Consider the following 13,854-nt stretch of genomic DNA (forward strand, 5'->3'; position numbering starts at 1 on the left):
TATATATAAATATATATACAAATGTGTACATAATATTAAAAATTAAATAAAAAGTTACAGTAATTGTCAATATAATGAGTGTTTTTACTCTACGCATTCACAGATCACCTGACAATTGTGAGTTGTGAGGAATTTTGAAAAGTCAATGGCCGTATCGTGAATCTTGAAGGCTTCCTCCCACTACTTATAACTGATGATCACGTGGAAGGGCGTGTGGTTGATGCAGGAGTAACACGCGAGAACAGAAGCATAAGATTTAAGAAATAAAGATAGACTAAAATTAATTTCATAAGAGACAAATAATATAACTAAATATATGAACACGTTAATATTTTAAACAAAATATTATTTTGATTTTTTAGTGGTGACAGTGATCTAGTATTCAATTTCGCCGATAAATTGATTAATTTTAACAACTAGTGAAAACTTACGAGCTCATTTTAAAAACTCTAATGACAAAAACAATTCAAATTGAATTAAATTAATTTTGTCTAGCGATTCGATAACTAAATAATTCATTTTAATGTTAATTCATTAATACTTGAGTGTAAATTATCAATGAATATTCAGACTGTGTAATCAAAAATTACATATATATAGATATTGTTTTTTTATTGCACATTCTTTGATTTGTTAAGTCACATTCTCATATAAACTCTCATGCTAACATGAGCTTGACACAAATTGTACTCGTTACGTGGTGGTTGACACGCTCTTATTGTATATGAGTATTTTCAAAGATACAAAAATTTAAGAAGACTATTAATCTGTAATTGAACTCAAAAGTGTGTTTGTACGTGTCCATTTTGTCTGAAAGATTTTTATTTTAGTTCAATATCAAAATGATGGATACTCAGAATTATTGGGATGAAAGTTCTGCACATTCTATGCAGGTGAAATATGAAAGGTGAATTAAATATTTTATTATTTAATTATATAATTTATCTCATTGATTAAATGGTAAAAATCTATAAGTGAGGCTGCATTTTTCGTAGTTTTCAGAAATGAAGATTTTATGATTTTACAGTTAGCAGACAGTTATCAATTTTTTTTTAACAATTTAAAAAAACAATACTAACTAAAAATATACATATGCAGAAAATTTTTTTAATTTTTAGTGCAATTTTTTAAAATATTTTTTTTCAAATTTGTCGTTTTAAAAAAAATTCTAAAATTATCAAACGCCGGCTAACCAGTATCATAAAACTTTGCAATCATTATTTCTTTTTCAATCGGTCATTTAATTTAGATTGATAAAAATTATAAGGAAGTTAGAAAATTTTTGAATTAATTACGAAAGATTGAAAAATAATACAATTTTTAAAAAATCCTTGGGGAATCAGACCTTGAGTGTTTTACGTTTCGTATCTACATAAAACTGAAAAAATTTTGATTTGTCAGTTCACTGAGAAAAAATGATTTTCATAAAAATAATCGATTCTTATCAAACAAATTAATTTATTGCAAAACTTGCCGTAAATTTTTTTAGCTTAAGAAGTTATAATTTCTTGTAGTAATTTAAGAAAAAAATTACTTATTACAACATAAAATATTTTTTTTTTAATTTTTTAGTAAATACTTTTATTTAAAATAATTATTAAAAAGAAACTGTTATTTCTTTAATGGAAAAATAATTTTATTACAAGTTTGCACTAAATTAATTTTTGTTATTAAAAATGTATTTTATTCCTGTCATTTTTCTTCTCAATTTGATTTTTTTTTATTATTTAATCAGCAGTTAAATAAAATATTGAGAGAATAAAAAAAAAAAAAATAAAACTTCTGAAAGTTGCAACAAAAATTTTTTTCGACCAAAAAAGATAAAGTCTTACTTCTATATATATTTACCAATTAGATTAATAAATTTTATTTTATATTTTATTGAATATAAAGTAACATTTAAAAAACAACTAGTCTTTTTTTTTTTTTTTTTTTTGTTCAAATGAAAATGAGTCTCAAGGTCATCCCATTCACGTGGTGCACTCTCACTTAAAATTGTCCTTCAATACAATAAATAATAAATAATTCGGGAGATTAAAGTGTTTGGTAGTTAAACCTTGTAAAATTTGTCACTAAATTGCAAATGCAAATTTATTAAAAATTAAGAAAATTTTAATTTTTCAGAGTTTTATCATAGTCTATAATTTTTAGTGAAGTAGGTTCCAAAAATATTATTAGTTCGAAAATTTATATTTATATATACATAATAGACTGTGCCAAATATAATCAACAATTTTTTTTTCGGCCCTATAAAAAAATTATGCTGTATGTAAAATAAAAAAAAATTGGATACCAAGTTAAGCCCTTCTACTCAATTACAAAACCCCGAAACAGATCAATAAATTGACACGATGATAATATAAATTTGTAGAGAATTAGATGCTCTACAAAAAAAGTCTCTAAAAATTTTTTGATAAATCTAACCGTTCAAAAGTTATTTAAGCTTAAATTCAAATTTATTGTAGGTTTCTAGTTTTTCTACTTTTCCAGCAAACTTATCCGTCTTATCGCAAAATGCCATATTTTGTAGAGCATTAGATTTCCTATAAATATATGTTATGGTCGTGTCAATTTATTGATTCGTTAACGAGTTATAAAATTTCAAAATTAAAAACAAATTTTGCCATGTTATTTAATTAAGAAATTATATTTAAGCGAGCTTGCGTTTCGTAATTGTGTTGGAGGCAGAGCCTAACTTAGTACTCAATTTTTTTATTTTCAACGTAATTTCGTATGGGACCAAAAAAAAAATATCGATTTTATTTGGCAGTCTAACAAATACATATGTAATATGACCAGCCTTGTCGCCAGCAAAGCGCTTACAATTCTTATCGGATCTCAAATTTTCAACACTCATTTTATAGGCGATTACCTTGATCAAGTTCGAAGATGGGCTAAGTCGGTCAATTACTTTAGGAGCTGTGATTGTTTAAAAATTTTCACGATTTTAAAAAGAATTCATCTTTTCACTATTAAAGTTCATATATATTGAGGTTTTTAAATTTTTGTTTTGAGAAATCGACTGCCAATGACCTTTTTTTTATTTAAATTTAAAAATAATCATACAGAAAAAAAAAACAAGTAAGAAAGAGAGGCAAGGGTATTGTGACTGATTGCATCTAAATCACGTGCACGATTTCATGTCTTTTATGTATGTATGTATTGTCAAAGACAAATGTATCATGCAAGCCATTGACACTGTTCCATCGATCTTAACTTACTTTGATACCGGATGTACAACAATTGACATTTTAAAAAAGTTAATCTAAAAATAAAAATTCTTTTGGTATAAATAACTTTATTCAAATATAATTGTACTGTAAATTTATATTTTTTTCAAATTTTGCAATTTATTTATAACAACTTTTACTGTCACATAAAAAATAATCTTACATGTCATTAAGAATTAATTAATAATATTTAATATTATAATAATTTTATAAATGATTATTAAAACACAAATACACAACTTGAACCTTGATAAAAACACGTCTGTCCTAGACCTTAGCTCTCGGAAAAATTACAAAATTCATATTCATTTAAAAATTAACATAAATAAATTAAATTTGAATAAATGAGTTGTTTATAATATGATACCTTGTGGTTATTTCTTTTTATACGATTTTGTCATCGATAGTAATTAGATTTCGTAATTAACAATTCAGTTTCTAACAAAGGTTCGTACTTTTTTTTGTAAATATTTATTATAGACTTTTTATTGTAAATAAAAAAGATTTAAAACTTATTTTGAATTTAATGAAATTTTTTCAAACACTCAAAGCTTATTTCGAAATTCAATAGTATTGTTCTGGAATTTAAAAATAACTAAGCAAATCTTACAATGATCATTTATAAAAAAAAAAAGTTAAAATACCAACAGAATTATTCCTCTAATTACTAACAAATTATTTGCTATAAGTATTTAGTAATTTGAAGTTCTATCCGTCTATGAAAATTCATACACTAAAAATTCAATATTTTTTTATGGTATATAAAAAAAATTCATACTTTTTTAGTTTTTTTTTTTTTAAGGAAATGTATTAATTTTTATTTTATAACAGATCAATAGATCAAAATTTTACATTTTCTACGGTATTTTTTTTTATTTTTTATTAGAAGTTGTTAATGCCGTATAAATTTAGTTTGGAGCGCTGTCATTGATTGACTGGGATCGAGTAAAATTTACGATCTAATAGTCATATATGTAACAGTCGTACATCGTTCATGGAGCTCTGACGTAAGTAATGCGACTATATACGTCATGGAAAAGAACGATATCACTAGGTACAGTGAACGACATTGGTTGTTAAATATGTATATTTACATGTCACCGTTCGTTTCATTTTTCCCGCCAGATATATACATATATAAATATACAAATACTAAAATTTACGTATTTCTCAGATCAGTTAATTGAAGTGTATTATTTTTTAATGTATTCCTTTCATAATCGTATTATTCTTATATCTCTTTCGCTCTTGAGTGAACAAGTGGTTCTTTTCTTGTTATACTTACACAATACTTAACATTGTCCAAGTAATAAAAAAAATATGGAAATATTCTTTCATAGTGGAATACATTATGACAAGCTCTTTATTTTATATTTCCAACTTTTATTTGTGTTTAAAATTTAGATAAAAATATATGATAAACTATCTCATACGTTTCACTACCTATTAGGTCAGTTACATTGTTACAGAAAATTTGATTATTTATGATTGATGATTAGTGACGTAAATGAGAGAAATTATCGAACAATCGTCCGGACGATTGTCAGACAGTTGACCAGCGAAAAATTGACCAATGATCATTTTTTGAATTTAGTGGTGGTTCCAACGCGAACTTGATTTTGCCCAGAAAAATATTTTATAAAAAATTAAACGAAAAATTTTTTACTGTCATTTCACATCTAAATAAATGTAAAGAGAAATTTTTTACGAATTTTTTAGAATAAATAAATCGGTCGTGCTATGTTGAGTGATGTGACTCGCAGTTTACTTACAATTGCAAGTGATAGTACATTTAATATTGTCTAAGAATTTATTTTATAAAAAAAAAATGACCGAAAAGTTAATCAAATCATTTTTGACATCAATTGACGAGCAATTATCAGTCAATTTCTCGTGATCTGACTAAGCATAACAATGACGGTCATTTCGCAATACTAGTAATGAAACATTTTATTAAAAAAAATATATCTTATTTATTTACATATAGACTTCTTACATGAATATAGTTATTGATTTTAAGTTATTTCGGAGCATGGTTAATTTGTACTTAATGTGTAATAAATTTTATTGATTCAAGTATTTAACTTAAAATTAGAGGTAAAATTGATTTACTTTCTCCGAAATTGAATTCTTGTTTTAAGTAATTCTGGATTCTTAATTTTTGAAAATATTCACTTACATCAAAAACGAGAAAATTTTTGATTTAAGTATTTTAATTTTAGTTGAAGAAAATTTATTTTAGCATCAAGAATCATGTTATTTTGATCCAAGATTTGCATTCTTAAATGAGAGCGCAATATTCTCGTCAACTTCTTTTTATTTAAGACATGATGTCAGGGATAAATAATAATTCTAATTTCCAATTATAATTTTAAAAAAAAATAACTTTTGACAGGATTAAACTTTTTCTTTGATTAAATTAATTATTATTAATTAATTATTTTTTCTTGATCAAAAAATTAAATTAAAAAAAAAAACATATTCTCAAACCAAAATAATTTTTTTCTTCATAATGATATTCTTGGCTCAAATAAATTTTTCTTGATTCAAGTTATTTTTTTTTCCAGTGTAGACTGAGAAAAAATATTTCCAATAAAACGTATAAGTTGTACTTGAAATCATATCAGAAAATTAAAATTATACAAACGTTTTATTTATTAAACAATTAAATTATAGAAGTTTACGTTTGTCAACTTGAATCGATAAAATAAAATTTATTGTATATATTTTAACAGAGGTCTGAACTATCAAAAAGTACTGAACTCAACAGTAGATATTACTTCACACGCATAATTAGATAAGATATATAAAACTCACGTAATTTCTATAAAATATAAATATTAGTCAATTTTTTATTTTTTAGTTACTATTATAACTTTTTTGTTTGGTTATTGTCTATCAATTATATTTCACGTTAAAATTCATATTTTTAATATTTTACTTTTTTTATATGAAATGCACGTCGATCATCTCATAAAATGATAAAAAAATGATAGTAATTTTATAAGCTGTATCTCAGGTACAATAAATAAAAACTTAGATCCATTAGTAGATTACGTGCGTATAATAGTTAGACGACCATAATCTATGTATATGTATATATATTTATATTACGAGGTGTAGTTTAAAATGAAAGATATGCATGAGTAAACAGTGTAGGTTATGAACGGGAATTATGTGCAAGTCTCGTTTATATTTTCTAAGTCACGTTGGTTGCCACGCGGTCATTTGTTACGTTAGCAATATCATGAAATTGTTCTTATTTTTAATGTTTAGCTTATGAATATAACTTTTAAATAAATATTTTCTACTTGATGAAAATAATAATTAATTTAAAAATAATAACTATGTAAAGTAAAAGACTTAGTGCTGATCAAGAATCGGTACCCGATCACTCCAAGTATTTGTATATCTATACTTAGATATTTCTATTATAAATACATGTAGTGATCGGGTACTGGTTCCTGATCGGCTACAGGGTCTTTTAATTTACAGCCTTCCAAAAAAGAACATAAAATTATTTTAGAAATTATTTTTTACATGATTTATTTAATACATGAATAATATAAAAAATTATTTGAAATGATCGTTATTTGAATTTTCAAAATTTCTCTTATTTTCAATGAAGCGATTACATAAAATAAATTCATCAGACAGCATTTAGCTTTATAATAATAATAATAATGATGTATATATTCAGGGACATGGAGGAAATTATTATTATCATTGTTTGTATAATTGAAGGTATTAATAAATTGTAGGATGAAAAGTAGTTACTATGAATTTAAATAAAGATTTGGAAACCAGTCAAAGATTTTTTTATATAAGAAATTCATAAAAATTTTATATGTTATATGTACTGCATTTGTTACATGGTATACACGTTGGCATACACGTGAATTAACTATGAGTCAACTGAGTTTTCATTTTAACATATAAGTAAGCTGAAACACGTGGATATTATCACGCTTTTGCTAATAAGACATGTTTCGCGCAACTTACTTCAATGCTCATGTATTTTCAATTGACCGATTGGATATCCTTCTATGGATTATCAGAAGGAACTCCATTGAACTAAATTGTCATATTTTATTATATATATTTATTTTTTTTTATTCATACATATCTCTAAAATATGTAGATACTTTTAATTTTGACATTTAGTAAAATATTTTTCTTATAAGAGATAAATTATTATTTTACCAAAAGTACTCCAAAATTTATAGCGAAATTGAAGAAATACTGAGATTTATGTGTAAAAAACTAAATGCAAAAAAGCAAATAACTCACATTGCTAAAAAAATGTGAAAGTAAAAGTATGAATGTGAGGACGAGATGAATGTTGGGAGGAGAGACCATTGAAGGACGCATCTAATCGTTATTGATACTTTTTTTTCCGTACAAACAGTAAAAAATTGTGCTCTAGATTTGTAAATTAAACAAACTATTAGTTTTGTCGAGAATTCTTTACTATTATTTAATACTTTTGAAATATTATACTTTTATTTATTTTTGATATTATATAACAATGTCAAAAATTATAGAAAGTATACGCAGAGAATTTTACAATAAAACTAACCCAAAAATTTTAGCTAACGGTAGGACAACGCGATATTCTTGAGAGTTATACTATTTGTTTCAGTAGTTTTTAATAAAATTTGTATTGTTATAAAGTAACCTTTATTAAAAAGAATGATTTAATCCATGCTAAGTATATATCTATATTAGGGTGGCGCAAAAAAAACCGAGTATTTTTGTTTTTCCAGTCTCTTATGAAAATTTGTTGCTTTACGATGTTTTAAGAAGATTCTCCAAAAATCAGCTCGATAAAAAACTTTCAAGAGGTCGCTCACGAATTTTGAAGATATCAAAAATGATCGGAATTTGACTTATTTATTTCAAATTTTTTTCATTCTCATGGCAGCAATAGTTTATATTTGTGAAATCATGACTACGTTGAATTTTTAAGCCCAAAATTAAAATTTTTAAACCTCGCTCAAGAATTTTGAATGTTTCCGAGTACTGTCTTTTGAACGTTTTCGAGCGACCCTTAAATATTAATAATGAAGCTTCTCGATTTTTTCACTATCAAATGGCATCACAGTGAACGAAAATATAACCCGAAAAATAGAAATAATAAGTTATTTATATACTTTTTGATTTTTTAATTCAATTTGTAGGTTTTTTCGCTTATTCAAAACTTGCCAAACTTTATTGTTTAAGACTGTCCTGTATATTTCTGATTATGAAAAAGTTATATTTTATTGAAATGACAATAATTGAGTCATAAAAAAATACAACAACTAATTCAAACTATTAGTTACGAATTACCAGTTATTTTTTTTTTTTTTAGGTTATTGTTTTTATTTTATTGTTTACGATTATTTTATTAAATCTTTTGATTTAGCATAATCAATTAAAATATAGCTGATAAAAATTTGTAAAATAAAATTGTCGCTTTGTGAAATTATAATGTATACTGTAAATTCTTTTCGATGCATTTAAAAGATTCTATCTCTATTAAAAAAATTAATGTGCGATTGCATGGGATCCTATAGGAATCCATGTAGGAAAGTATGGATTTATGTAAGAATCCATATAGGAAACTGTGGGTATTGGGATGCCCATGTAAAAACACATAGGAAACTGGATATCTGGAATTTCATGTAGGAAACCTCACATGGGAAACTGGGTACTTATAGATTCTCATTTAGAAAACCCATATAGGAGAATATGTTTATATTAATAAAAGAACAGATAAATATTTCTATAGGACACTATAACAGGGGTACTGTTACCTTGGTCGTCCTTAAATTACCTTTTAAGGGCGCCACTGGAAGGATTAAACGGTCTTCCAGAACCGGTTCTTAATACTCAGGGTCGGTGTAAATTTTAATTGTAAGAGAAAGAAGAGGAAGGATAATTTTATAAATAATTTAGATTTGTTTATTATAACAATATTCACTTTTATTTATTTTATAAACCTTGTAAATTGAACCTTATAAATTTTCCATAAATCTTATAACCTTTGACCTTTATACCTTATGACCTTATAACTTTATACCTTTTAACCTTATAACAATAGACCATATAAAATTCACCAATTACCTTTGGCGACTTAAAACTAATTAGCCACTACCTTGGCATCGCACACACTCACACACTCGATTAAAATTATTGCCAACTACCTTTGGACTTACAAATTAAAAATCGGTTACCTCCCGAATTATTTATTACTTATAATATTAATTTTAAAATCGTTCCTACACACACACACACGCACTCAAGTCCCCTGGACTTTTATTCTCACACACTGATTTTAAAATGGCTGTTCCCGCCCCACACTTTAATAAATAAATAAATTTTTGATAAATAATTATTATTATTAATTAATTAATTTTAATTCAACTCCTTTCGGCGACCAACATTAATTCCTTCATATAATACTGATCCGAATTCACGAGACTTAATATTTTAAGTTTTGATCAGTAAAAAATCTCATCTCCGTTTTCTTTACCCAATACTCGGCTCATTCGAGTTCCGCCATCTTTTCTCGCGACCACTCAACTTCTTACTTTACAATCTTTATTTTTACTGAGTACAATTTTATTTTATTCTCGAAATTTTATTAACTAATTTTAATTATAAATTATTAATTTTGTTAATTTAATTATTTCAATTAATACTTAATTTATCACAACGCGGACTAGAACATGAAAATTTCTGGCTTGTGTTGTCCACAATCAGCCTAGAGATTTCTACGACGTATAGGATTTCGGCAATGGCCTGGAATTATAAGACGACGCCCTAGACCCGGCAATTGGGTCTGGATCCGGTTAGACAACCGCCTGGCTTAATTTTTATTAATAGACTTTATAACTAATCATTAACTACGGGCCTAGACGCGGATTGCCCCGACGAACGACTAAATATTTATTAAATTAAATTAAATTAATATTCTGGCTTCGGCCTAAAATAATTAATTTAATTAATACCTGATTCTTTTCTTGGTACGGCTCCTCTGGGTGATTCCACCGTTTCGTCAGGTTCCTTGTTTTGTTACGTCTTATCCTCCTATTGTTTTCCTTTGTTTCTTTTGCTAGCTCCTTCACCTGTATTGCTGGAAAGCATCTTAACCTTCGGGCGTCTCGTCCGGTTGTGTGTCTCGGCCTAGGTCTTAGGTTCTCTCTGCACTTACCATTGTGCACCCACTCGACCGAATTCGGCAACTTCCGGAAACTTAGACACCCCTGCTTATCACTAAGTGGGACTGACAGACTAGCCCCTACGATTTCCGCTCGGGACGACAGTCGCACTCTACCCCGGATAACCCTGGGGCAGTAATAGATTATATCGACCGTGCGCATGATAGAAAATCATGGCAACTGAGCGCGGAAAATTCAAAATTCCCTGTTACAACACCATATAAGAATCTATCTGACAACCTTATGTGGGAACCTACATAGGAATCTAGGCTGGGTTACCATATGGATTTGTTTGACCGGGATTTTAAAGGTAATTTTTACCATAATCCCATACTGTCCTCATGCTACTATTACTGTAGTAGTTTTTCTATAAATTTTTTATGTAGAAAATACCGTAAAATTCTTTGGGTATATTTGTTTCTGTTGAATGTTAATTTTAGCTGCATTAATTTTGAAATACTTACGAAACTCATTGTTTTAAAAACTTGATGAAAGCTTATTATTCGATTTGACTAAATATGTAATCATTTCTTTAATATTAAATTCGAACTTTCAAAAACTAAAGATTGTTTAAAATAAAACATGTTATGTACAGCCAGCAAAAATTTCAAAATCAAATTATTTCATATATTTTATGAAAGAATTTATATTTAAATGTATGAATGAGATCGACAAAAAATATCACTTTATACTCTGTAATTTAACAGATTATTCGAAGAAAATTGAAATACTCTATTCAAAAAGGATATAGTATAATCTGATTGCACGTAATTCCGGTCACTCTACTCATTCACGCAAATTGAAATTTTCTCTGTAAGGAGAAAAGAGACAAAAAAATTACTTATAAATAGATTGAATTGCACTATTGTGACATTTTATTATTTCATGTTTACTTGAAAAATTCTTGAGTTTCAGTAAATAAAATTAAATTTACTGGAAAATATGATCCTAATTTTGTTAAAAAATATGAAAAAAATGATTTCTTTTTTTCCTAACTAAAATTAGAAATATGATTCTATACTAGAGAAATAAAATTAAAAAAAAATAACTTTCTTGGGTCAATAAATTATTCGTTTTTTAACTTAATAAATTAATTTTTATGTAAACAAAGTGTTTAAGGAGGGTCGATAGTTATTTTTTGTCCCACCTTTTCTCTCAAAGAAAAACTCCAAAAGCGAAATTAAGAACGAGGATCTCATTGCTCTATTCAAATATCTCTTTATAATCTAGCAATCTGTTTTTGCTTCTAAAAAATGTTGATTTGCTTAAGAGAATAGCGTGGATAAAGTTTCCATTTACCACGCAACAAGGAGAGTACCGATCGTCTACTTAGGTATAATAGAGAAAACAGAGCCGAATCTCTTAATTCAAATTTCCTTCAAATTTTTTCATTCTAGCGCAAGTTACCTGAATCAAGTTGGTGTTCTATTTGCTATTATAATTTTGTTTTCCGTCAAAAAAGTATTTCCTGTATCGAGCGATTGATTTATTGCAAATTTACAATAGAAGAATTTTTAGCCTAAGAATGTCTACTCTTCTTAAAAGTTGTTTGGTTTTGTTAATTTATTGTTAAGATGGTTGAAATAAATTTTAATGTCATTATTAGAAAATATCAACAATAAAATGCTTCGTAAACATATATGTGGAAAATTATAATTTAAAGAACTCAAAAATGTTTTCAAGTTCGGAAAGTTTCGGGGCTAAGCTATGGGTCAACCGTTTTCTAGATTTTTTTAAATTAATTTATAATGGCCTCTTGAGCCTGCAGACTCATATTGATTAAAAATTAATTATGACAAATAACCTATAGAAACTATTCATGTAAAATATATCAAGTGAATAAAAAATATTTGAAAAATTACTTTTTTTTTTTCAGTAGAAAAAAACTTTATACCCAATAAATATAAATGACAATGTATACTTGCAATGTTGGGTAATAAAATTTATCGTCATGAATCATGAAGATAATCATTGTTCGAAAAAATTTTAAATATATTTTTAAGTTACACAATTCAAGAAATTCAAAATTCGATTTAAATTATAAAAAGAAAATACTTTTGCTTGCAAGAAGCTCTTGGATATATATTTTAAGAAAAATTTTTCTTTTTTTCCAACAGTTTGGACGGAAGATCATGCAAAGATGAAATATATAGAATGGGAATTGGTGCAGGATATTGTGATGGAAATCTTAATTTTACAACAGCATCCGAAGATGATGAAGTTTACACAAAAAAAAAAGTTTCTAGAGTAAGTAATCATTTTAACTGGATTTAAAATTGCATGTTTGTATAAAAATTATTGTGTTTTGTTTTTTTTTTTATATTCTCGAATTAATATATAAACTGTAATTTATTTGAAACCTTAAAATTTTTCCAATGTTTTGGGAGCAACTGTAACAATATCAATTATATAGTCCCATGTGCAACGTATTATTCCAATGTGTGCTTTTTAAATGCTATTTATTATTCTTTTGTTATTCATAATTTTTCCGACTGTCATGTCATTAAAGTTATGAATACAAAGTTATCTTATCAAAAATCGACTGATCAAAAAATTATTTGTAATTTTATCGGCTTTTGTATTTTTTTTTTCTACATAATTTTCGAAATTCGCGTGTTTTAAAAAAAATATATGTTAAAATATAAAAAAAATATATTTTTAGTATAAAAAAAAAAACATTATAAATACACAAAAAATACTTATAAAATATGTAAAAAAATGTATTTTTAATAGCTAACTCTTCGCCGATTTTCGTATATTTTAGAAAGTTCACAGTATAATTTTTGATAATAAATAGAATAATGAATAAAAATAATTATATATATTTGATCAAATTACGTTATAATTAAAATATTATTTCAATAGTTTATATTAATCAATTACTATATCTTTAAAATGTTAATAATAAAAATAACTCTCTTAGCTTAATAAAAATTTGATTAGTTTGGGTGTCAGTATTTGTTAGACTTTGTACAGAAAATAAAATTATAAGTTCAGTATCAAAATCTCCGCTAGATGGCCGAAAAATATAAAAACTTCTCCTACACAGTGCGAGCATTAGAATGCATAAATTGAATTTCTTTACGCTTAGCACTGTGAAACAATTAAGTCATAATATTGTTTCATATTTTATAATACAAAGCTTTTTTTTTCTCTTTTATCCTTTTACAATAATTTCCTCACGATGTGGAAATTAATTTTGTTTGCTGTAGTATCAGGCATAGCATACTTTGGTTTGCTGTCACCATTTGATTATTATATATTTGTGATGACAACACTCATGATGTTATTAAAGAAAATTATATATTCGCAAGTAATACTCTCTAAACATGAATAAGTGAAATAAAAATGAATAAGTGGATATTCACTAATTCTGAGTGCAAACTAAACCACTTATTTTAAAAAGTGGTTCGGTTTGC

The 13,854-nt window shown here is 26.1% G+C and overlaps 1 protein-coding gene across 3 annotated transcripts in view; it reads left to right on the top strand.

Annotated features, from left to right (window-relative positions):
• The window catches only part of LOC103569513 (transcription factor cwo), a 36,472-nt gene that overhangs the window by 12,042 nt on the left and 10,576 nt on the right, over positions 1-13,854 (top strand). For 2 of the 3 annotated variants that reach the window (XM_008546850.3, XM_053739153.1), the window contains exon 2: positions 12,553-12,682. In XM_008546850.3, the coding sequence (XP_008545072.1) occupies positions 12,590-12,682 (93 nt within the window). In that variant the 5' untranslated portion in view covers positions 12,553-12,589. Of the gene's footprint in view, positions 1-103; positions 908-12,552; positions 12,683-13,854 lie in introns of all 3 variants that reach the window. The other variant, XM_008546847.3, reaches the window with a different exon arrangement.

The sequence above is a fragment of the Microplitis demolitor genome, chromosome 5 (genome assembly GCF_026212275.2).
Source record: "Microplitis demolitor isolate Queensland-Clemson2020A chromosome 5, iyMicDemo2.1a, whole genome shotgun sequence".
NCBI lineage: Eukaryota > Metazoa > Arthropoda > Insecta > Hymenoptera > Braconidae > Microplitis > Microplitis demolitor.